The sequence below is a fragment of the Pelodiscus sinensis genome, chromosome 1 (assembly GCF_052426305.1).
Source record: "Pelodiscus sinensis isolate ZL-2025 chromosome 1, ASM5242630v1, whole genome shotgun sequence".
In the NCBI taxonomy this organism is placed as follows: domain Eukaryota; kingdom Metazoa; phylum Chordata; order Testudines; family Trionychidae; genus Pelodiscus; species Pelodiscus sinensis.
Window position 1 is genome coordinate 98,466,213 of NC_143052.1, and position 26,319 is coordinate 98,492,531.

The 26,319-nt window shown below is 47.3% G+C and overlaps 1 protein-coding gene across 2 annotated transcripts in view; it reads right to left on the bottom strand.

The window, feature by feature from the left end:
• TMEM263 (transmembrane protein 263) overlaps positions 1-19,684 on the bottom strand; it is a 30,002-nt gene extending 10,318 nt beyond the window's left edge. Inside the window, exons 1-4 of one of the 2 annotated variants that reach the window (XM_075938385.2) lie at positions 19,557-19,684; positions 11,351-11,475; positions 10,401-10,572; positions 6,327-6,396 (exon numbers count right to left, since the gene is read on the bottom strand). In XM_075938385.2, the coding sequence (XP_075794500.1) occupies positions 6,327-6,396; positions 10,401-10,544 (214 nt within the window). In that variant the 5' untranslated portion in view covers positions 10,545-10,572; positions 11,351-11,475; positions 19,557-19,684. The remainder of the gene's footprint in view (positions 1-6,326; positions 6,397-10,400; positions 10,573-11,350; positions 11,476-19,556) is intronic. The other variant, XM_006137983.5, reaches the window with a different exon arrangement.
• Positions 19,685-26,319: the final 6,635 nt, after the last annotated feature.

Sequence of the window (26,319 nt, forward strand, 5' to 3'; positions counted from 1 at the left end):
CAAAATAAAGGACAATTGTGTTCAAAAATAGAATCTCTCTTTATTGAGCAAAACTGGGGGAGACCGGAAAAAGGAGGTGGGAGAGGGGAAGAGAGAGGCTGGGAGAGGGGAGAGCAACTACAATGATCAGGGGTTTGGAACAGGTCCCATATGAAGAGAGGCTAAAGAGACTGGGACTTCTTAGTTTAGAAAAGAGGAGACTGAGGGGGGATAGGATAGAGGTCTATAAAAGCATGAGTGGGGTGGAGAGGGTGCATCAAGAAAAGTTCATTAGTTCCCATAAAGAAGGACTAGAGGACACCAAAGGAAAGGAATGGGTGGCAGGCTTCAAACTAGTAACAGAAAGTTGTTCTTCACAAAGCAAAGAGTCAACCTGTGGAACTCCTTGCTGCAGGAGGCTGTGAAGGCTAGAACTAGAACAGAGTTTAAAGAGAAGTGAGATCAAGTCATGGAGGTTGGGTCCATGGAGTGGTATTAGCCAGGGGGTAGGAGTGGTGTCCCTGCCCAAAGTTTGTGGAAGGCTGGAGAGGGATGGCACGAGACAAATGGCTTGGTCACCGTCTTCGGTCCATCCCCTCCAGGGCACCTAGGGTTGGCCGCTGTCGGCAGACAGGCTACTGGGCTAGATGGACCTTTGGTCTGACCCAGGACGGCCATTCTAAGCTCAGGGCTCAGGGTCGGGGGTCTCAGTGGACCACCTTGATTTTCATGCACACCTGCTCCTGGGTGGCCAGGCTGGCAGCTCTCCTGCCCTAGACAGCCACTTTTCTGTGCCTAATGTGGAGGTCGTGGACAAGGTCCATGATGTCCGCACTAGACCAGGCGCCCGCCTCTTGCGGTCCCGGGCAAGCTCCCGGGAGCCGCCAGCCTGGTCCCGGGAAGAGGGGGAGGGCTGGGGGGCATCGGGTGGCTGGCTCGAGCCGTGCCAGGTGCAGGGTCTGCTGGCTGGCTGGGTGCTGGCAGGCTTGCACCTGGCACGGGCACCGTAGCCAGCCCGTGCCCCTTTAAGGGCTCCGGGGCCGGGAGGGGGGGCAATAGAGTTTCCCTGGTGTTGCCCAGAGTGGCCACCAGGGAAACCTGGGGAGGGCTAGCCTCCCACTAGTTCGAATTAAGGGGCTACACACCCCTTAATTCGAACTAGTAAGTTTGAACTAGGCTTAGTCCTCGTAAAATGAGGTTTACCTAGTTCGAACTAAGTGCTCCGCTAGTTCGAATGAAGTTCGAACTAGCGGAGCGCTTGTGTAGTGCCTATCAAAGTTAATTTGAACTAACATCCGTTAGTTCGAATTAACTTTGTAGTGTAGACATACCCTAACTGCCTAGGTGCTGAGTTGGCAGCAAGGTCCTTTACCATCTGAAAAAGGGGCTTGATACTCTGGCCCCCATTCCTCCAAAACACCCAGGTTAAGGTAGAGGGCCCCCAAATGCTTGTACCCCAGAGCCAGCCTCACACGGAGCCCTGGAAGCCCTGTGGGGGAGGGGGAAACTGGCACACCCCACTCCAGCCCTGTGGAGGCACAAGCCCCAACTCTTACTAAGGATGTTAGATAGCGATGAGTTGTCTTATCACTTCACAAAATATTATTGGTTACATGACTATCTGATAGTCCCCAAGGGCAGGGCGGGTAGCCACTGCGCTCCCAGCCCAATTCTCGGGGAGCCCCCGCCACTCCACATTGCTGCCTCTGTATCACAGGCAGCTGCTCAGGGTTGCAGGCAGAAGTCGGTCTGCAAGGGAAAAACTGGTTCCTTGTGCATACCAGCTCTCGCCTGCTGCCCCACGTTACTGCCTCTGATACGGCGTGGCAGCAGTTTCTGTCCACACTGGGCCTTTGATCGAGAGGCAGCAGTGTGCAGTGGGTGGGTGAACAGCTCACATGCACTGATACATGCAGGGAGTTGACTTGAAGGCCAGCTTCCCATGTGTACCAGTTCCCACCTGCCCTGCCCTCCTCCCTTCCCCCGCCTCACTGCTGCCTCTCTATCAGAGGCAGCAGCATGGGGGGAGGAGGGGAGCGCCAGGCAGCTCCATGGATTCAGTGCTTCTGGGGAGTCAGTTTAAAAGCTGGCTCCTCACAGCACCAGTATCAGCTCCCAGTCCTCTCATCCCCATGCTGTCTCTGATACAGAGGCAGCAAGGCAGGTGGGGGAGGGAATGTGTGTAGTGGACAGGATTAACCGGTAAACCCAGGCTTATCAGTCAATTGTGTACTCGTGTTGACATCCCTAGCTGTTACGTGGCCCCACTTACTGGAGACTCCCCAAGCTCCTCCCTTGGTGAGGCTGGACAGCCATGAAAGGCAAGTCCTTCAGGTGATACAAGAACAGGGGTGGGCAATAATTTTTAATTATTTTGGTAAGTGGTCAAGGGCTGCACTTCTGTGGAGGGACTGTAGGGTTTCGGATGGCAGGTGGGGTGTAGAAAGGAGCGTGGGATAGAGAACTGGGGTGCAAGAGGGAGTGTGGGGTCTGCGAGGGAGTTTGGATGAAGGAGTGTTATGATCTGGGGTAGGGGCTTGGAGTGCAGGGTCCAGAAAAAGTTGTGGGTGCAGATGAGAATTCTGGCCTAGGGCAGGGGTGTAGGATGAGGTGCAGTGTCTGAGAGGGAGCGGTGATCTGGAAGAAGGGGGAAAGTGGGTGCAGAGGGTTTGTGTGGTGATGTGGGGCAGGGAATGAGGTGCAGGGTCAGGGAGGGAGTATGGGTGCAGGAGAGGATTCTGGCCTGGGCTGAGGGGGGAGGGGGAAGAGTGTAGGAGGGGGTGCAGGGTCTGGGAGACAGTTGTGACCTGGAGGAGGTGGGGAGAGGGGATACAGAGGATTTGGGTGGTGGCTTGGGACAGGTAGTTGGGGGAAGAGAGGAGGTGGGCTGGGAAGCACTTACCTAAGTGGATCCCAGCCAGCACCTTTGCAAGCACCTGAGACAGACTCCGTGCTTCTGTGTGTGTGTGGGGGGGGGGGGGAAGAGAGAGGTGGGGGGTGGGGAGGGGAGGTAGTACTGCTCTATGTGGCTCTGCTCCAGCACTGGGGGAGAGGGAGGAGACTTAATTTGCTGCCCTTGCCTTCAGCAAAAATTTTTGGCGCATATTGGCCAGAAACTAGCTTGGGGATTTTGCTATGGGGCAGGGACAGTGCCCCATAAGGAAAAAGCTTTCTCCTTTCTATCTAAGGGTATGTCTACGCTACAGCGTTATTTCTAAACTAGCCAATTAGCCCGTCATAAGACGGGATTTTCAGGTCTCTCCTCCACGTCGGTCTTCTCTCCTGAGCCTCCAGTCTCTCGCTCTGTCTCTCCCTCTCCTCTTCCTCTTCCTGCCTCCCCGCCCCACCAGCTCTCCTCCGCCTCCTGCCTCTCTCTCTCTCTGTCTCTCTATTTCTCTTCTCCACCCCTTCCTGCCTCCCATGCTACATAGGGGGGGTACGGAGCCCAAACGGTCGCTTGCGCCACTTGCTCCCACGTGGCGGCCTGGCTGAGCAGCGCAGAAGTCAGCCGAGCGCCACGGCGGGAGGCGGGGTGGTGACGTTCACAGCCAGGGGGCGGGGCCTGGAGCCGCTGTCACACCGCATGTCACTGCCCCGCCCCTCCTTTGCCTCGCGCCGTGGCACTCGGTTGACTTCTGCTCAGCCGGGCCGCCACGGGGGACAAAGCGGCGCAAGCGGCCGTTTGAGCCCCGCACTACCCATGCAGCACAGGCCGCCCAGAAGGAACAGCCAGTATTTCAGTGTTACAGGCTCACAGACACTGGGCTACTATATGTACAATATCTTATTTTGAAATAACGCGTCTACACACAAAATGCATTTCAAAATAGCTTTTTGTTATTTCGAAATAGTGCTTCCACACTGAGTGGATACTGAATCACATTTAAGGCTGGCTGGAACCAGGTCCAGCAAGGCATCAGGTCAGGAGTTACTTTGTGTGGCTGCTGCCTGAGGCCTGTGCTTAAAGGGACCTCCCTCTCCCCCGGACAGCCACTTCTCAGGTTTCCCTGCTTGCTTGCCTACCTCAATGAGGGACAGCAAAGCATTTTGTGTGTGCGCTCTGGTTGCCTTCACTCAGGACACCACAGCACTCTGCAACATGGAGACAGAGATGCCCCATGGCACTCTGGTGCTTCTCATGGATGCATTGCTGTGAGCCTGGCTGCACTTTCTGCAGGCTGCCATCCGGGAGGTCCATTGGGGGACTGTCAGTATCCAGGAGGCCCTGCGGGAGAGCTTCCACCCTGAGGAGCCCTAAGAGCCTCCCTGGTCTGCCCCACTGGGGGCTTGTGCCTCATTCCTCCCTCACGTCCTTCCACTTACCCCTCCCTAACCCCCCTTTCTGATGTCAAAAGACATGTATTTTCATGAACACAAACTCTCTTATTTAACAAAACTGGGAGGTGGATGAAACTCTGGTGAGACTGGGGAAAGGAGGCAGGAGAGGGGAAGAGAGAGGAGGGGGAAGCCTGGAAGGAGGGAGCTGGAAGGGGGAAGCAAGGGGAAGAAAGGGAAGCTCAGGGTTGGGCGTCTCACCAGACCAGACCAATCTGGTTTTCATGCAAACCTGCTCCTGGGTTCGCATGTGGCCTTTGGTGGCCAGGCTGGCAGCTATCCTGCCATAGACGGCTGCGTTCCTCCATCTAGTGCAGAGATCATGGACGTTGAGGGCATCCCCCCAAAAAAATAAGGTTCATCCACCCTGGACCAGAAAGGCGCCCACCTTCTCTAGGCCTTGGCAGTGCTCCTGGGAGCTGGCAGTCTGCTCCTGGGGAACAGTGGCGGGCTGGCTGCCAGTGCCTTGCTGGCTCATGTTTTGGGGCCACTGGGTCGGGGCAGTGACTGCTGGCTCTGGGCTGGCAGGCTTGGAGCTGGTACAGGCACTGTGGTCAGAGTCAACCCCTTTAAGGACTCTGGGGAGGAAGGAGGGAGAGAAGTGTTCTTGGTTGAGGCTGGAGTGGCCACCAGGGTACCCTGGGAAGGCTGGAGGCCCCCTATTTCGAAATAAGTGTCTACACAGCACTTATTTCAAAATAGCTATTTTGAATTTGACGTTATTCCTCATGGAATAAGGTTTACAAAATTCAAAATAAGCGCTCCGCTATTTTGAATTAATTTTGAAATAGCAGTTTGGCTGTGCAGATGCTAGTAAAGTTATTTCAAAATAATGGCTGTTATTTCGAAGTAACTTTGCTGTGTAGACATACCCCAATTTAAAGTTTCGCCTAGTTTCAAGTGGCTGCAGCTGCTCTGTAGTAAGGATGGTGGCGAAGCAGCCTCAGGCCAGATCCAACCCACTAACCACCTCTTGCCCACCCCTGTACAAGAACCACTGCTGGTTGGTAGGCCCAGCTTGCACCACCTGGCAGATGCAGAACTGCACCTAGGCAAAATGTGAAGCTAGTTCCAGCAATGGCATTCAGCACAAAACCAATCCAGAAAGCAGGACCAATCTCATTTGCCTCCTTGTCTGCCTCTACATCAGGACAGAGGTACAGGTAAGCCAAATTTAAGTGGCACCAAGACCTCTTGCACAAGGCCACAACATTACTCAATTTTCTCAGAGTGTTTGTTTCATTAGATGACATACCAGTCACAATTCTATAAATTGTACTCAGTTAATTCTACTGATGTATAACCTGGAAAAGAATCTAGCTCAATCACATAAAGCCATATTTCCTCTGCAGCACTAAACAGAAGCATAAGCTCAACAGAAAAGTGAACAGATTTGCCGTTGGTTTAAATTCAGTTTCTGTTAGCTAAGATGCTGTTATATAATCCAGCAAGTTCAAGTAAGCGTGGTTCCAGTCTGAAGACAGATTCCAAAACCAGTCATTAGATCCAATGTTTGTCTCAACAACTCCTGAATCAGATGCATTTTAGTAACATCTTTTTGTTCAGACCGCCAGCCCTTCAAATGCAGCCTGAGATCTGAAAGTCAAACCCGGCTCTTTCCATCTCACATATTAACCCAAGTAATCAAGGTTCAACTGGCAAACTGTGCTCTCAGTTACAGTAAGGCGAACTCAAGTCTTCAAACTGTGCCTTTTAATACTTGTGAAACCTCACTGTCTTCAATGGGTTTGTACTGGCAATACATTGTAATGTAATAAACAATTCTGTTGTTGCACAGATAGAACAGATCCATCTCATTCAATCTTAAATGTGTCAGCTTTTCAGGGCTAGCAACAATAAAAGGATGACATTAAAAAAAAAATCAGAGTTCTTAGCTTGATCCTTGTAGCAAGAATTAATTATTTTCACATCACTTCTGAAAAGAATGGGTAACTGCACTTGAGCTCATTTTCTTACTATCAAATAGAAGATTACAGAAACTTAGTAATTACCTTCTGGTGGTTCATCATTAAGGTATGAAGGAATTTCCTCTTGATTTTTGTCTGTTTGATTCATTATTGCCTAAAAAAAGAAATTCACATTTATAGTATATATCATTTCTGGCAAAATATGAAACTTTTTTGCTTCAAATTTAAATACATGTATGTGACAGTTCCCTCAGAAGGATGTTCTTTTCTGTATGCGATAAAACAGCACAATCATTATCATTTTTAATCACTGGCTGTTTGTGGACTCAGATTTAATCTTCCCAGTTTCGGAAAATGGAGTCTTTAACACACAACAGACTACAAGCCTCCTTGCCTAACTGGCATGTCTTAACCCTGCCTTGGAGGGATTGCCTTTTTAAGAGTTGATGGAGAAGAGGAGGTTACTGACGTTCTTCGAGATGAGCATCCCTGTGGGTGCTCCACAGCAGGTGTCGTCACATCCCAGCACCGTAGACTGGACTCTTCAAAGCAGTGCCTAGAGGGGTTGCACATGCATAGCAGCAGGGCACGTGTGAGCACCGCGTGGTTCAACCAGACATGTGCAGCCACCCTCCCCTCAGTTCCTTCTCCATCCAGAAACCTGGCCTGTGGAGAGGAGCGGGGGGGGGAGGGGGGGGGAAGAGGGGGAAGAGGTCTCCAAAGTAGAGGGGAGAAAAGGAAGGTAGTGGAGCACCCAAAGAGCTCCTCTCAAAGAACATCAGTTACTGCTAAAGGTGAGTAACTTCTTTTTCTTTGGAAGATGTTACTCACCTTTAGCAGTAACTGATGTTCTTCAAGAGGAGCATCCCTGTGGGTGCTCCACAGCAGGCGATGGCAAAGCAATATGTCCAAGGAAGGTAGGGACTTCGGATCTAGCAGGTAAGCTGTAGACAACACTGCCTTGGCAACCCTTGTTGAAGAAAGAGGTCCATAGTGCTTTGCAAACATTTCATCAGGGGCCCATCTAGCTGCAGCGCATATGTCCTTGAGAGGGATCTTTTGGAGGTAAGCTATAAACATGGCCATTGCCCTGGTGGAATAAGCTGGTTGTGCTGATAGCGTAAGGCTACACCGTCGGAAATCCAGTGAGACAGTCTTGGGAGGATCTCTGTTGTTCTTTTTTGCGTTCCACAATTGATATGAAAAGTTTGGGCAAAGCCCTAAAAGGCCTCGTTCTGTGAATGTAAAATGAGAGAGTCGTCCTGAAGACATCTAGTGTATGCATACTTGCTTCGAAAGTATTGGCATGAGGTTTAGGGAAAAATACAGGCCAGTGAATAGTTTGGTTTATGTAGAACAAAGAACATACCGTGGGAAGGAACTTGGGGTGGGTGTGTAGGGTAACTGTATCCTTAAAAAGGGTGGAGTAGAGAGGATCCACCATCAGGGCTGCTATTTCTTCCACCCACCTGGCGGATGTAACTGCAACCAAAAATGCAGTTTTCATAGAAAAATAAAGAAGTGTGCAAGTGACCATTGGCTCAAATGGAGGGTTGGTGAGTGCACTGAGAACCAAATGAAGGACCAATGGCTCCCTTGGTGGAGTTACGTCAGTATATAAAGACTGGACGCCCCTCAAAGTGCTTTGTCAGATGTGCAATGACTGTGCTATTGTCTATTTTTGAATGATTACTGCAGCTAAGTACACCCTAATAGAGCTGACAGAAAAGTTGGACTGTTTTAAGTGCAGGAGGTAGTCAAGGATGACAGGGAATGGGGCAGTCTCAGGAAAGACGTTACGAGGGATGGCCCAGTATGCAAAATGTGTCCATTTGTCAGAGTATGTTTTCCACGTCAAGGCAGCATGACTGTGCAAAAGTATGTTGCGTGCTTGGTAAGAGCATTGTAACACTACAACAGAGACATCCAGGAACTAAGCCTTTAGATGGAGTCGAGGAACCACAGGTGTTGGGTCTGTATGCTGGGTTGGTATATCAGCCTGAGGTTTTGTGGCAAGGGAATTGGCAGAAACAGTGCCATTTTGCTGAGAAAAGGGAACCAGGGCTGTCTGGGCCAGCATGGAGCTATTACATGAAGCTATTAGAATAACTCTGGCCTTGTCCCTCCTTATTTTGAGTATTGTGTGGAGAAGGAGGGGAATATGAGGGAAGGTACAGAGGAGCCAACTATTCCATTTCATGGTGAGAGCATCTCTGAGGGAGCCTTTGTCTATTCCCGACCCGGAGCAGTATAGGGGGCATTTTTTGTTGGGGCTTGTTGCGTAAAGGTGTATTAGAGGATGACCCCAATGCATGAAGAGCATGTCTAGTGTCTCCTGGTCTATCTGCCACTTATGCTGTTGAGGTAGTAATTGGCTTAATGCATCAGGTGTGGCGTTCAGTGCATCTAGTAGATAACAAGCACTAAGAATGATGCCATGGGAAAGGCACCAATTCCATAAGGTAACAGTCTCTATACAGAGGACGTCGGAACTGTCTGTTTATGTAAAACATGCTGGCAACAGTGACAGTATATTTCTTGACATGCTTGTGTGCTACTGCTGGAAGAAAGTGTTGACAGCCTAGTCTTACGGCTCTCATCTCCAGTACATTTATGTGGAGAGCCCTTTCTTTTGGTTTCCAAAGGCCCTGTGTTATTAAATCTCCCATGTATGCCCCCCATGAGGGAGGTGTCTGTTGTAATGATGGCAGAGGATTCTGGTGGTTGAAACGGGATTCCTGTGCATAAATCCTGTGTCTTTGTCCACCACAGTAGTTCATTTTTTATTGTGAGTGGAATAAAGAGAGGCCTGGTGATTGCATCTCTGATCTGGATTTGATTAGGCAGTCATCAAGATAAGGAAAATTGACATAATTGTATTTTCTTAGGTAGGCGATAACTATGGCTAGCATTTTGGAGAAGACCCAAATATGTTCTATTAGCCCTTTTGCAGGTGGGCGAAATGGTTGCAGGGGTCTGCCAAATCATTTCCATGGGGTCCATAATAGCAAGGTTTATGGGGGAGGTGATCTTGGCGGTAGGGGTGGCCTGCAGTATGTTGGTAAACTCACGTTGGATCTCAAGAGATTTCCTCCATGGCAATGTTGAGATCCGCAGCTACCCTTTTAAAAAGATCCTGAAACAACATGAAGTCGTTCACCACCATCAAAGGTGATGACATTGCTGCTTTGTCTGGCGAGGATGATGAGTTGGTGTCAGAAGACGTATCTGGTCATGATTCACAGTTTTGCTGGTCTGGTGCATCTCCTGACTCTCTGAGGCGATGGAGATTGGGATGAAAGGGAGTGCACGGGTTGCTTGTTTGTCTTCTTAGTGTGTTTTCTCTTGTAACCATATCACAATCGGCTCCAGTACTGCCACTGTTTGCCATAATGGCATGGGCAATGGCATCCAGGGGTGTGGCCCCCAATGAGTGTTTGAAATTAGGATGTGAAGACAGTACTGAGACCTTGCTGCCAGGTGAGAGTTGAGGTGAGATAGTTCCCCTCCATCATTCTCATCGCTAGATAGTAGTGCAGGAGGAGAAACGTGCCTCTGTGCTGCGGTGGCTGGCAATGTACTGGTGCTGAGAAATGGGGAGTTACAGGTGGAAGAAAAGGCAAGGTTCTTATGATGATGGTACCTTGGAACCAATGGCTGTGAATCTTTCGGTACCGATGACAGTTGCGGTGCAGTTTTGGTTGTGGCACCGGTGGCTGCACTCACAGTACTGGAGTCTGGTGCCACTGTAGGGTATGGTGTTGAGTGATGTATTTTCGGTACTGATGTTTCTGCCTTTTGTTTGTCTGGTGCCGCTATGGGCCCTGAGCTTCTCAAGGCAGCCACATTGTGGCCTGTAGCCTCTCTGCATGGTTTCTGCGCACTCTGGATATACTGCACTGGGTGCCGGAGGTGTCTAGCATGTCATATGTGGTGAGGCCCGGCACAGCCTCAACTCTTGGTGCCGACTTCTCAGTCACACACTGCTTAGGTGACTGATTTAAGAGATAGAGAGGTGGCACGCTTCTCTGAGGATTTTTTCCCTTTATCAGATTTCTATCTTTTGGGCCATTGGATGCCCAGGCCAGAGGCAGGGTGCTGTGCTTTTCCAAGCACTAGCATCTTAAGGTGGAGTTCTCTAGCCCTGTGTGTACGCACCTTAAGGTTGGCACAATGGTGGCAGTCCTGTTGCACATGGCTCTTGCATAAACATTTAACGCACTTGGCGGGTCCATCGGAGAAAGGCATCACATCATTACAGGTGGAGCAGCTTTTAAATCCTGGTGATTCAGGCATTTCCATCCAACCAGGGTAAAAACAACTTGGAAAACTGGTTTTTTGATAGGAAGATAAACTTGGATGAGCAACGAAGGAAAGAACAATGAGAATGAGTGAAAACGAACTACTTATCTACAGAGAACAACGCTGAGCGAAGAGCACTCCTGAACTCCCTCTTAAATCAGGGACAGTAAGAAGGAACTGAGGGAAGGGTAGCTGTGCATGCATGGTTGCACAGTGTGGCGCTCGCACACCCTGCTGCCACACGTGTGGCCCTCCAGGCACCTCTTTGAAGAGTCCCATCTACAGCACTAACAACTGCTGTGGTGCACCCACAGGAATATCTCGCTCTCGAAGACTAAAAGGGGGTTGTGAAAAAGCCAATGGGATACTGCAATAAATCAATGAAAAACAGATTAAATGACAGTAGTGCAGGAGAGCAGTACTGTATCCAAGAGAGTCTTCAGAATCTAGAGAGACAATTTAAGCAATAGGGAAAATACTGCAGAATTTGAATTGGTAAAAGTTTCAAGTCATAATAATTCACCCAGTAAGGTCCTATTACTGGTTTCCCAATTAGGGAGAGGCAGCAACAGTGATACCATAATGGAGTATTTTAAGCATGCTGATAGAGGCCCATCAAGTTGCTTTGCTACAATTGCTTCTTGGGACACCTAGTTCTAGAGCACACAAGAGGAGAGACCTCTCCTCTCAGTCCTCAGCAAGGATTATGTTCAAGTACCAACCACAACTGAGTCCCTTATAGCTACCATAATATAAATTAAGTTAGATAGTCTCAAATGAAAGCATAAATCTCAATCCATACATACCTTTAAAACGAAAAGGAATTAGGAAGGAAAGAAAAAAAAAAGCCACCAGTATGGCTGGCTAAATGACAAGGATCACGACGTTCTTTGAGCCAAAAAGGTATCTTTCAAAAAGTGGAAATCCAAACCTGGAAAACAATAGAAATGAGCATGAGCTATGGCAGATAAAATGTAAGACTGCAAATAGGAAGGCTAAAAGGAATTTAGTGAAATATAACTTTCAGAGGAATGTAGTCTGCGAGATGCTATGCCAGTAGGAAGCAACTGGGGAGCATAAGGACACCAGAGAAAAGCTAAGTTATTTCTTTGCATGAATCTTCACTACAGTTGGACCTTGCTGGTCTGGCACCCTTGGGACCTGACATGGGATGTTAAATTTCAAGTGATTGACTAACTGAATAGTCGATTCAATTTGCATTGACTATTCGATTAGTCAATAGGGCGCCTCCGCCTTCAAAGATGAACACACTGTAAGAGCACAGGGCCAGCAGGGCAGCTCCCCACTGACCCCAGGCTCCATGCAGCGCTGCCACTTTGAAACGCTGCGGGGAGCCCGGCATCAAGGTCCTCGCAACATTTCAAAATGGCAGCACCCCATGGAGTCCAGAATCAGCTAGGGACTCTCCTGCTGACCCCAGGCTCCGTGCATGCTGCCGCTTTGAAACACCGCATGGAACCTGGCTCCGGGCTCCCTATGGCATTTCAAAGCAGCATGACCCCTGGCTCCCTGTGGCACTGCCACTTCAAAATGCCACGTGCAGCCTGGGAACACCTCACCTGGCCCTGGGAATTTGATGGACTAGGGAAGGTCCCTCCCATCCTGGCCTGTGTTGCCACGGGATTAGGGCTCCAGCCTGCCCCCACTGCTGCCCCACCCCCCTCTAAATGCTGTCAGCCCTGCTGCTGCCAGGGCAGAGCGCCACAGCAAGAGCTCCGCAGCCACCTGGCTCCACAGGCAGGGCCGGAGCTCCCCACTGTGCCTCCCATCTCACCCACCCATCCCCCCCCCCACACACTGGGTTGCTAGTGCCCCCTAACATGCTCCTGCTCCGCCACCAGACCTCCTTTTTCCTGGGCTCTGTGGTCCAGGAACATCCGTGGACCATGGATTTTGCCGGACCAGGAAGACCTGATACAGGGAGGTACAACCTGTAGAGACTTTGTGGAAGACCTATATCTAGTATTGTTAGGTAACATAAAGGTAATATGAAGACTCAAAACATCCACAGAGAAGGTGCAACACACAGAATCCAAAAGAGAAGTCAATTGGTCCAGATATTATATAACCAAGATTTCTAAACAAACTAAAGAATGAAGTGATTGCAATTTGTTACAACACTATTTAGCAAATCAGTCTTTAAAAGCAATTATACCCTGTGAGTACTGAAAGATAGCATCTATTTTTAAAGCTAGGATTTACTGACTGGTAGATCTGTCAAAGCCAGTTCCCCGCCCCCCTCCCAGCACCATCTCCAGTGGGACAGGGGAGGCAGAGGTATTGGCGGGGGGGGGGGGGGGGGGGGGGAGAAGAGAACCAGGCATGAGCTGGGAATCAGCTGATTCTACATCTACATGACTGGTTTGTTTCAATGCTGTTATTCAGAACCCTAGGGAAAGGAGTGAAACTGACAAAAATCAGGTCGATTTTACTTTGCTACTGCTACTTGCAAAGACTATGAGAAGCAGCTGCAGCAAGCACTAGAACTATTTACCCGGGGAAAGTGCTCCAAACCAACCAATTACCATGACAGGTATGGGAAGGGGTGGAGAACTACCCTTCCACTGGATGTTCCCAGTCAGGACGCTTGGGCTATGTCTACACTACAAGGTTTTTGCACAATAACTGGAGGAGCATCCACATGTCAAGCATCTTTTTGCACAAACCCCCTCCCCCTCCAAAACAGTAAATCGACAGGACAGAGGGCTTTTGCCGGTACAGTTATTCCTATCCCCGTGAGGAATAACTCCTTTTTGCGCTACAGCTCTTATGCAAAAAGGCACGTGTGGATGCGCCGCAGGGGTTTCTTGCGCAAAAAGAGTGTATCAGAAAAAGCGCCTTTGCGATGCATTTTTGAGGTGTGGATGCACTTATCCGCAAAAAGCTTCTTGCGCAAAATCTCTTCCACAAAAAGCTTCTTGCGCAAAAACCCTGCAGTGTAGACAAAGCCTTGGAGACAGAGGTCATGAGGAAAAGAATTCCTCTTACCTTCCAGCAAACACAGAATACTTCAAAATGTATCCCACACCTACTAGCCATCAGCTGATACAAAAGATACAGCCCCCAATATAAGATGTAAAGAATAGCACCTTGGAAAGAATCTTAACACTTTTTACTATAAAATAAGTGTGGAATAAGAAAGGGAGACTAAAAGGAAAGCCCTCCCACTGAGGTTCTTATCAGAGTATTATTCCTAGGACACATTGATTACCTCTGACTACTAATTAGAGATTTTAAAATACATTTATTATCGTAAATGTGCAACCATTGAAATTTTCAGTGATTACACATGGGGGAGGGAGGGAGGGCCAGCTCTACAGGAGCCAGTACATATGGAGAGTGCGTACCAGCTCGCACCTGCCTCCCATGCTGCTGCCTCTGTATCAGAGGCAGCAGCAGCAAAAGCAGCTCCTTAGGAGCCGGTGCTCACAGGGACTCTGTTTAAAAGCTGGCTCCCTGCAAACACTGTCTCCAGCCTGCCCTCCCTCTCACTCTGCTGACTCTGATACAGAGATAACAGCACGAGGGAGCGAGGGCTTGCAGTAACTGAAGGTTAACCGATGAACCCAGGTTCATTGGTTAACTGTTTACACCATCGCATCCCTACTACTTATATTCCTCTTTAAACCCTGGATTAATGCTATATGTTATGGCTGGTCTGGAGCTAAGTAGTATTAGTTCAACATCTACCCTGACCCACTGTGGGTCATGTTACTTTACAGAAGAAAAGCATGTCTTGTGTTTTCAGCTTCTCTGAAGAAATCTATTTCAGTTACTTTAGGCGACTAGTTTGGAGTTGTTGGTTGTTTCAGAAACTTGGCAAATGCATCAGCAGCATCATACACTTAGCTAGAAGTGCAGTAAGGATACAATAGTGTGCCCAGTGTAGCTATTCTTTTCCCTGCATAATATTTTAAGTAAAACAAACAAAAAAAACCCAGTTTTTGAGCCTCTCTAAAAATTAATACAGATGGCAAGATCAGCCTGAGAATTGACATCCTATTTCTGAGGCCAAGGTGCAGTTTGCGGAGCAAATCTGAGGTCAGTTATCAAAGCATACCTGAGATACAGATCCGACTCCATATAACCAGCTTTAGTAAATGTTTGGTGCAGAAAGGAAGGCGTAACCAGCAAAACACTTAGATCCCTTCTCTGCCTCTTTTGTGATCTACAGAGCCCTGTATATCCATGGATATCCACTTTATACCCATGGGAATCCATTTTTGCAGCTAGAGATGTGGAAGTGGATACAAAAATTGGTATCGGCACAGGGCTCTATTGATCTAGTGCCCAGGCTCAGGCTCCAGGAGTATAAGAAGAAAGATACTGAATGTTTTTTTGGGTCTAGAGATGAGCCATTCCTGGATCAATGCTCAAGCACAGAAGTGCTAGCTGCAAATCAAACTTCTATGGAAGAAAGTATAGTACCACTAAAAGCAGGCTCACTGAGGAAGTGTGCAGGAAGAAGCCAGTTAGCAAACACTATCACATTAAAAAAATAAAACGTTAAAAGTCTGAAGTATAGTGTTCAAGGTAACATTTCTGCCACACAACAGCAACCTTAACTCTACCCTGTAGTAATGCCAAGAACAATTGTGAATATTGCAATAGGTAAACCTAATAGAACCTAACATTTTCTATACACACAACAACTGGAAATCAAAACTCCTTATGTATTCTAATGGACCCTCAATGCACTCTGAGCTAGGGATACGAATGACTAGTCGACTACCCGTTAATTGGGGCTGGTTGCTACACTTAAAGGCGGAGAAGCCCTTATCGACTAACTGAATAATCAATGAAAATTGCATTGACTATTTGATTAGCCAATTAATCTAAATTTAACATCCCTACTCTGGGCAGCATCACTACTCTGGAGAATACTTGCTGCTGGTAGTCAGAGACCACACTGCAAAAAAATGTTTAGGGAGGTGCAAGGTACTGAATTAAATTGGACAGAGCTGTGATCTGCAAGGAGACCCTCACTTTAAATTTTTTTGTTTTTCAATGTGTGTTTTGCAAATTAAACGCATGACAAGGGAAGCAGCTTGTCCCCCACTACATAACATCTTTCAAAATATCAAGAGTTTGACCCTCACCCAGGGGCGACCCATCCATATAGGCGATCTAGGCGGCCGCCTAGGGCGCCAAGTTAAATGCGGTGAAAATGGGGCGCCAAATGGTGGCGCAATATCGTTGAGGGGTTTGGAGGTGGGGGCGCTGATTGCATGGTTCACCTAGGGTGCCAGTTGCTGGCAGCTAGTCTAGGGCCACTCTTCCTCTCACCTCCCCTCTGCCAGTGAAGTCATCCTTCATTGCCTACTTTTTTAAAGTTTTCCAAATGAGCACCTTCGTGCTTTTTCCAGTGCTGTCTCTTATACATGGTAGAAGCTAGGGATATAAGCAACTAGTCAAGTCACTACTTAACTAGTTGTTTTCCTCCGCCCTTGCTACCTCTGTATCAGAGGCACCAGGTGGGGGATGGGGGCAGGGAGGGTTGAGGGGAGAACGAGGAGCAGGAGCTGGTGCTGTAGGAGCTGGCTCTAAAGCTGGTTCCCCACAACATCGGCTTCGTGGAGGTGAGGGGGAAAGGAGAGGCTCAGCGGGGAACCCACACGTGTGGGGACCTGACTGATGCACCTGTACAATTCAAAGGGAGAAGAGACACCTGAGGCTCTTGTACATGTCAAAAGGGAGAAACTCAGTAGTCAAGACCCTGCAAAGTGGAGACTGCTTCGGTCCCCACTCATGCGAGTTCTCCACTGCGCCTCTTCCTTTGAAATGTACAAGGGCCGCAGGCGGCTCTTCTACATTTCAAAGGCAGAGGAGCAGCAGGATAGCGAGCACCCCGTTATCGACTAATCGAGTAGTCGATGGAAATTCCATCAACTACTCAATTCGCTGATAAATTTACATTAAACATACCTTGTAGGAGCTCCTTGTCCTCTTTCAAATTCCTCATTAACTCGTCTTTACTAAGATGTCTAAAAACTAACAACAACTTGACTCTGCTTATTTTCTACACAGATTGCAGGCTTTTGGGGGACAGAGGTCGTCTTTTGGTTAAGAATCCGTACTGCGTCTAGTACAGTGGTAGGCAACCTGCGGCCTGCCCAGTGGGGTTCTATTTGTGGCCCACAAGACACTTTGTTTACCCTTGCTCATGCGGCGGGGTTGCCAAATTCCTCTGGTTTCCATCCATGTAGGTTTTTTTCTACCAGTAATATTCAAGTGGCACAAATGTAAATCAAAGGTATGTGAAATCAGGTGCATGGTGATTGCACATAACATTGACTGTGAGAGCCATGCGCTCCCACTGCATCCAATTCAAACACTGCTACACTTCAACTGGCACACCCTGGGAGTTCTAGATATGCAAGTGCATTTAGCAAAGTTACTCTATCCTGGGAGTCCATCTTGATTATAACAATCTTGCAGCCCCTGAAGTGAAGGAGGGACAGTCACGTGGCCCACTCACTATCCTGGTCTAATACACAGAGTCTACAAGTCTCAGAGAGGTAGCCATGTTAGCCTGCCCATGGAACTATCTATTTTGTTAGTCTTTGAGGTGCTGCAGGACTATATGGAGTCTATGTTGATTACTCAGGTTCCTAGGCCCTACCACAATACCAATATAGAGTCGAGTGCCTGCAAACTTGATTTAATGGCAGTAAAGGGTTTTGGCTTTTTAAGTATGAATTTGTTCTTGTGACAGACAAGTAAACAAGCATTTACTCAGTAGCATTAGAAATTCACTTATATATAAGCTAATGTCAAATATGTATATTTAAATTGCCTGTCCACTTAAAAATTCTGCTGTACTTCCATACCTTTCAAAAAGGGGAGATTTATGAAAACATATTGCTTCTTTCAGACCAATTTCGATTCAGTGAACTGTTTCAATAGCAAGCATTTCAGTTTAATGCTAAAGGTAAATAAAAAAAAACATGTAGTAACTCTACATTACTATACACATTCTGCAGTTGTTTTCTATATGAATTCTGCTATATCTTGATTCATAGGGCTGCAAGTGAGAGCTTAACACACAAGTGCAGAGACTGGCCAAGTAACACACACATATTTTGTTTATTAGCCTAGTGCAACCATCACAGCTAATTGCGTGTTTCATAAAATAATGAGTTTGTTTTCAGGCCACACCATGTAGTCATTAAGTCAACAATGATGGAGTGTAAATAAGGAATTATTTGCATGCAATTTGTGGAACATTATTTGCATGTTTTGCCATAACAGCCTATTTATGGGACAATTCAACTTACTATGGGGAGCACTGGAAAAAACTGACAAGCGTTCAATACTTTAATATTACTACTGTATCCTAAAACAGTTATGAATTGATAAATGACAGACAGAGAGAGAGAGAAAGAATTTAAGAGTAATGATCAATGGAGGAAAGATTTTCAGATAAAGTCATGAAACAGAATTATTGACGCAGAGAGTAGTCCTTTTGCACCTTAGCTAATCATGAGCTTTTGTGGGAAAAACCCACTTCTTCAGATAGTAGGAGCTTGATGAAGTGGGTTTCACTCATGAAAGCTCTTGATTCTAGATACTTTTAAGGTGTCACAGTATGATTTGTTTTTAAAGTTACAGACCACCATGGCTACCCCTCTGAAGCAGAAAGATGAAGGAAAAGAGTAATCGCAACAGAGAAGACTTTCACACCAACTGTTGCAATAAGATTCAGTGGAAGAGTGGTGAAAGGGTCAGCACCAGACTAGTTGAAAGGGAAGAGGAAAAACAAACAAACAAAAACCATCCTTCAGCTAGCCTGAAGTCCATGGAGAAGTTAAGAACCCAAGCGCTTCTGAATGACATCCTGAAATTCACTGAGGACTAGAGGAGGAATCCAAAGATGTGATGCAGTCCAATATCTTTGCCCTTGCAAACACAGGTAGCAGTATATCATCAGCTTTCCAGTCCATTGTGACATTCAGATACACATTAACATGTAACTGACTCTGGACTGAACCAAAGCATATTGTTCTGAAGCAAAACCCTGCTCCATCCCCTAGTGTTTTTTCCCCCCCCTTCCATTTTATATTTGGAAATCTCCCAACTCAGATGTTAGGCCAAAGAACATATAAGCAGTCTTCCACATACTCTGAGAGGAGATAGTGTTATTGTTTCCTCTCTATTTCGGGTAAACTCTGGGCACTTCTGGCAGACTGGCCCAATGCAGCCAGGTGGGGCCTGAAAACAAACTTGAGTGACATTCTAACCATTGCCTTCCTAACCACAGCTCCTTTCAGTGGGGACCCTGAAGCCACAGAGAGAACTTTCTTGGGCAGCAGGAGTGACGTGGCAGGAGAGGCAGTGATTTAACCTGGAGCCGGGCGCCTGGGCTCCTTCTTTGCCCCCACCCCCTTCTGCTCTTCCACGTTGTACATAACCTCCAGCTCCTGACACAAAGTGTGACTGTGTACAGCTCCCCTGCCAGGCGCCCGGAAGGCCGGGCTCTGCTCTCTTACACGGGAGCGAGCCCCTGCTTCGGGGTCACATGCAGCCAACGCCGCTGGTACTAACTTCCCTCCGGGGCTTGGCGAGGGATGAGCGAGTGCTACAGCCAGCCGCACGCGCACCCCCTTCCCTTCTGCATCGCGGAGGGCAGCAGCGCTCCCCCCCCAAGGCACAATGGGGCCCAAGGAAGGCAGAGGCAGGGCAAGAGGAGCCGAGGGGCAGGTTACACAGGGAGGGGCCTCTGGGCAGGACTTTCCTTTGTGCTCTCAGCCACCCACCCCCACCAGGATGTTTGCTCGGGGGGGGGGGGGCTCCAAACGCGCGGCTCTGCCCCTCCCTCCACAGGGGCCCGGGGAGCCTCCAGCAGATGGGGGAAGGGGACGCTAAGGACACCCCTTCCCCACTGTCGCGACAGAGCCCGGTGGGGTAATGGGAAGGCAGCTCCTCTAGCGACCCGCCTCCCAGCCCGGGAGTCCGCCCCGCCAGCCGTGGGCAGCGGGGTGCGCTACTCACCCGCCGCGGGGAAGGGGGACGCGCCCGCAGCCTGCAACCCGCTCCCTGCCCGGCGCAGACTTTACTCTCCTGCGCCGCGGCTCTGCTGCCGACGTGGCGCCCTACGCTGCCCGCCCCGTCCGCCCCGCAGACCCCGCCCCAGCCCGGCCCCCACCTTCCCAGTGGGGCGCGCAGGCGCCGGTCTCTCCGCTTGCCTCCAGGGCTCGCCTGGTCCTGCCCTTGTTCCTTGGGGTGACGGGCCGGGGCCCCTCCTCACATGTCCCAGTCCGCTAAATGATGGGCCGTAGTTCCTGGTGTAGGAAGCACAATCCCCGTGGCAGAGCCCTCAGTGCTGCTCTACCCTACAAAGTGACCCCGGCTGGATTACAGCTCGGGGAAAGGTCAGGCCTCTTGCTATGGGGTTCAACTGACCCAGACCTTCCCCCGCCCCGTCCTTCAGCAGGAAATTCCTGTCCTGAATGCTGGCGAAAGGTGAAGAGCTGAGTCCCGGGGCTCTGATTGTTTACGGGAGAAGGGGAGTCCCACTATGGTGCGGGCAGTCACCCTACCCTCTAAAGGAGTTGCATTTCATTTATGCTTTATGTATGCAGGGCAATTTTCTTCCCTCTGTTTCTGAAAAGAAAGGTGAGTCAAAACCAGTAGCTCCTAGAAAAAGCAGATGGAAGAGTGCAGAAGTTACTGCTTAACAAAGGGTGGGGAACCTTTTTTGCGGCAGGAGCTTCTGGGGCAGGCTCCCCAATGTGGGGCCTCCATGGTTGGATCCAGGCCTTAAATTTCCCCACCCCTGGCTTACGGCTGCCTTCCAGTTGCTTCTCTACTGCAGCCCCATTCGCTTACCTCCAGATTCGAAGGGGTGCATAGTGCAGATGCGGGTTAAGTTGGTCCTTTCCATGTCCCTCAGATTTTTTTTTATATGAAATCCAGTCAGACTAGACAGCTGCTAAAATCTACTTCTAGAATCAAAGATTTCCCTCCATGGCTGCTATTGTCTAGCTGCAGAGGGAGTCAGTAGGATAGCCGTGCATAAGCATGGGTTTGGCAAGGGTGTCAAGAGGACTGCTGGCTTAAAGAGCTAAAATCCATGCCCACTACCTGTTTGGAGATAAACTCTGTCCCTCTAGCTGGTTTTGAGACAGAAACTCATAGCATTTCCTGGCCCTTGCATGGGAAAGTCCCTGTTAGGGTAGAATAAGGCCCCTAGTTTGTATTACTATAAAATCCTCTAGGATTTAGAGCAGGGAGGGGAAACCTAAGGCCCAGGGTCCAGATGCAGTCCCTGGCTTGGTTGGATCTGACTTCTAGGGCTCCAGGCTCCTCCACCCCAACATTGGGAAGCCCGCCCTGGCACTCCAGCCCTCGCTGCCTACCACCTGACTTATTTTTCTGTGGGTCAGCATCCTTTGACCCACATAAGATTCCCCATCCCTGATTTAGAGGGTATCAGAGATGCAAATTATAGGTTGTCTCCCCCTAAACCAGGACTGTCTTGTCCGGTGACATCTCTCATCTGGCAACATCAGCTGGGGCCAAGGCAGGCCAGCAACCCAATTGGGGCTGTGTGCTGGTTTGGCAGCAGGGCTGGTGCTGCCATGGCAACTTAGGTGGGACCAGGGCAGCTCAGCCAGGCCCACCTGCTGCCCAGCAGCGCAGCTGCAGCCACAGCAGCGGGGCTGGGGCTACTTGGTTGCTATGCCAGCAGTGGGATTGGGGCAGCCATGTCACCCAGCCAGCAGCAAGTTTGTAAGAGCTTGTGGCAGGGAGGGGCTGCAAGCTGAGGGGACCTTCCCTGGTTTGGCAGATTCCCTCATCTGGGACTGCTCAGGTCCTCGGTGCTGAAACCAGGAAGGTCCAACCAGTATTATTATTTAAAGATACCAAATGCACATGATTCCTATTCTGAAGTTTCATTCTCCATAAAGCAAAACACACCAGGAGTTCTCTTGGCTGTTAGCATATAATGGCAATTGTGAAAAAGCCCCTTGTCTCACTCCACCTGCACAAGAGCTCTCTCAACATAGAGCCTTCCTCATCAAGTCCCTCTCTGACCACAATCAGCAAAGGAGCTCTCCCCAAAAACTGCTGAGCTGTACCCACTGCTACTCTAGTTTTTCAGGAATCTGCCTTTCATCCTTTCAACTGCTCTGTTGCATCCTTTACTGGTGAATCCCTTCATTTGAGATAAATATTTTTTTCTGTTCATTCTGAGCCTTTAGATTGAGGTGAATCAAAGGACTGGAAGGGACCTCAGGAGGTCATCTAATCCAGTCCCCTGCACTCATGGCAAGACTAAGTATTATCTAGAGTCTAGACCATCCCTGACAGGTATTTGTCTAACCTGCTCTTAAAAATCTCCAATGATGGAGATTCTATAACCTCCCTAGGCAATTGATTCCCGTACTTAACCACCCTGACAGGAAGTTTTTCCTAGTGCCCAATCTAAATCTCCCTTGATGCAATTTAAGCTCATTGCTCCTTTTCCTATCCTCAGAGGTTAAGAAGAAAGTTTTCTCCCTCTTCCTTGTAACAACCTTTTATGTACTGTCTCTTTGAAAATACTGCCAACTCTCCTGAACTGGTTTTCCTCTGAGACTTGCTTTCCTTGGGACCTTACCTACCAACATCCTGAGTTTGCTAAAGTCTGCCTTCTTGAAATCCACTGTCTTTTATTTTGCTGTTTTCCCTCCTTCCATGCCTTAAAATCACTAACTCTATCATTTCATGATCACTTTCACTCAAGCTGCCTTCCACTTTCAAATTCAAATATAACCGCTTCTTTAGATACACTGTTCAGCCTCTCTTTGATGGAGAAGCCTGAAGTTCTGAGAGAGTTGTGTCTTCAGATGATCAGTCTGCCACCATGAGAGGTGTGTTGTAACTGAAACCTTTTATTGTCTATAGGCTTTAAAATAAGGGCTGTCTGCAGATGTTTTACCTACTATTGTTACACATAACCGTTTAAGGAGTCTATAAATTTAAGGTCAGAAAATATCCTTTTCAGTTTTTTTAAACATTTAGTTTCAGTATAAAAACTCATCAGTTCTATTTTTCACATTGCATACAGAAAAAACTGCTTTAAAAACCACAAACGTTGGCAGGAAGGCCTCAGAAACAGGTGTAGTAACTGCCACTGCTTTTATAAATTGACTATCCCTTTTAACCTTTGTATGCAGTACTTTAAAAGGAGAGGGGAATTAAAAAGGGAGCCAAATTTTTTTTGCACATCAAAAAGTTTCAGTTTGGGTGAACATACACATAGAATTTTATTTTCACTTATTGTAACAAGCTCCCTTTTCTCATGCATTAATTTACTTCCTTCCCAGCCTTTGAATGCCTCCTTAACATACACTTCTTCCTCTATGAAAGCTTCAATAAAGATTTCTCTAATCTGTGTGCTAATTACATGACCTTCCATCACTGTATTAGTATTTGAGCACCTTGCTAATTATTTAAAAATAGCAACACTCCTTTTCTTTTCCCCTTGAAAGCATGTAGGAGTTATAGCACTAGCTTAGAGGTCATTTGATTTTGTGTATGAAGAAATAAATGAAGGAAAGTTAAGTCTATAAAAAGTATTGTTTAAAAAGTGAAAGTTAAATCCTATTGAGGACAATAGAAAGGAACATAAACTCTGTCAAATTAAGTGTAAAATATTATAAGAAAAGCCAAAAAGGAGTTTGAAGAACAGCTAGCCAAAAAAATCAAAACAAAATAGCAAAATGTTTTTTAAGTACATCAGAAGCAGGAAGCCTGCTAAACAACCAGTGGGACCCCCAGATGATTCAGATGCCAAAGGAGCACTCAAAGGCTACGGCTGCACTACAAGGTATTTGCACTTTTTGTGCAAAAACTAGCAGAGCGTCCACACCTAAAGCACGTTTTTGTGCAAGAAAATCGACAGAGGGCTTTTGCTGTTAGAGTTATTCCTCTCCCCACATCGAATAACTCCTTTTTGTGCTACAGCTTTTGCGGTAGGTGTAGATGCTCTGGAGGGGTTTTTGCATAAGAAACCCCTGTCAGAAAAAGCACGGGTACTCTGATGGCCATTCTGTGAATGGCAACCAGAGCTTTCTTGTGCAAGAATGTCCATGCAGCGTGGATGCTCTCTTGCGCAAAAGCATATTGCTTTTGCGATGCGCTTTGATGTGTGGATGTGCTTTTGTGTAAGAAGTTTTTGCGGAAGATCTCTTCCACAAAAAGCTTCTTGCACAAAAACGCTGCAGTGTAGCCGAAGCCAAAGATGATATGTAGCTGAAGCCAAAGATGATAAAGTCATTGTGGAGAAACTAAATGAATTCTTTTTTTCAGTATTCACAGTTGCAGATGCTAGGGAGATTCCCAAACCTGAGCCATTATTTTTAGGTGACAAATCTGAGGAATTGTCCTAGATTGAGGTGTCACTAGAGGAGGTTTTGGAACAAATTGATAAACTTGGCAGTAAGAAGTCACTGGGACCAGATGGCATTCACCCAAGTGTTCTGAAAAAAACCCAGATGTCAAACTGGAACTATAAACTGTGGTTTGTAACCTAGCCTTTAAATCAGCTTCTGTACCTAATGACTAGAAGATAGCTAATGTGATGCAAATATTTAAAAAGGGCTCTGGAGGTGACCCAGGCAATTTCAGACCGGTAAGTCTAACATCAGTATCAGGCAAATTAGTTGAAACTATAGTAAAGAATAAAATTGCCAGACACATAGATTAATAGAATTTGTTGGGGAAAAGTCTACAAGGTTTCTGTAAAGAGAAATCATACCTTACTAATCTACTAGAGTTCTTTGAGTGGGTCAACAAACATGTCAACAAGGGGGATCCAGTAAGTATAGCGTACTCAGATTTCCAGAAAGCCGTTGACAAGGTCACTCACCAAAGGCTCTTAAGTAAAGTAAATTGTCATGGGATAAGAGGAAGGGTCCTCTCATGGACCGATAACTGGTTAAAAGACAGGAAACAAAGGGTAGGCATAAACTGTTAAGTTTTCAGAACAGAGAGAGGTAACTAGTGGTGTCCTCCAAAGGTCCATACTGGGACCAATCCTATTCAACCTATTTATAAATGATCTGGAGAAAGGGGTAAACAGTGATCTGGCAAAATTTGAGGATGATATTAAACTGCTCAAGATAGTTAAGACCAAAGCAGATTGCAAAGAGCTTCAAAAAGATCTTACAAAACTAAGTGATTGGACAACAAAATGGCAAATGAACTTTAATGTTGATAAATGTAAAGTAATGCACATTGGAAAAAATAACTCTAACTATATATATACAAAATGATGGGGACTAATTTAGCTATAACTACTCAAGAGAGAGATCCTGGAGACTTTGTGAATAGTTCTCTGAAAACATCCACTCAATGTGCAGAAGCAGTCAAAAAAGCAAACAGAATGTTAGGAATCATTAAAAAAGGGATAGAGAATAAGGAAGAGAACATCTTATTGCCTCTAAATAAATCCATGGTACACCCACATCTTGAATACTGCATGCAGATGTGGTCACCTCATTTCTAAAAAGATCATTTGGCATTGGAAAAGGTTCAGAAAAGGGCAACAAAGATCATTAGAGGTTTGGAGCAGGTCCCATATGAAGACAGATTTAAAAGACTGGGACTTTTCAGCTTAGAAAAGAAAAGACTAAGGAAGGATATAATAAAGGTCTATGAAATCATGACTGATGTGAAAAAGTGAATAAGGAAAAATTTCCCCATAATATAAGAAGTAGGATTCACCAAATGAAATCAATAGGTAGCAGGTTTAAAACAAGCAAAAGGAAGGTTTTCTTCACACAGCACACAGCCTGCAGAACTTCTTGCCAGAGGAGGTTGTGAAGACCAGGACTTTAACTAAGTTCAAGAAAGAAGTAGATAAATTCACGGAGATTAGGTCTATCAATGGCTATTAGCCTGGATGGGTAGGAATGGTGTCCCTAGCCTCTGTCAGAGGCTGAGAATGGGTGACAGGAGAGGGATTGCTTGAAGATTCCCTGTTCTGTTCACTTCCATTGGGGCATCTGGCATTGACCACTGTTGGCAGACAGGATACTGGCCTAGCTGGACCTTTGGTCTGGCCCAGTATGGCCGTTCTTATGGTCAAAGAAATAAATTTTGAATTAGTTCTTTAAGCAGTAAGTTCTGTGATTTTTTTAAAAAATTGTATTACAGTACCACTCAGGGCTTTTCAGTCAGGATCAGGGCTTCATTGCACAGGTTGGTATAAACTTTGAGTAAGAGACAAGGCCTTTGCTACAGATGATCGTCTCTCTTATATAAATGGTCTAAATAGAGAAAATTCCTCTCCTGATCTTCTGAGCTTTCTGCGTCTGGCTGGCAGTTTCATTTTTTCAGAGGAGGGTAGCTGTTTTAAAATGCAGTAGTTCCCTCCAGACCCTCTTGAGATCCTTATATTCTATCTGTCTTTCTTTCTACCCCTTGACAGACACCCCAAAAAGTTCTTGGAGGAAACAAAAGTCCTTTCCCTTCTTTCTTCTCTTCTGGAAGAGAAGAACCTATGGCAAAACAGAGAAAGGTAGGGGTCATGTGGAACCCAGGGTCAGCCTTTTGATTGGACCTAAATGGGGTTCACTTCCTCATATTGCTCTGAGGCTGAATCTTACTGTTGTATATTGGGTTGTAGATATAGATCTTGTTGTTATGGTAACTGAGTAGGTCACTGGGGTCAGCCCAGCTAGTCTGGGCTTGTTCTGGTGAGTTCTGTGCTATGCAATAAAATGGACACTTGCACCTACTCCAGCTCTCTGCCTTTCCACTGATT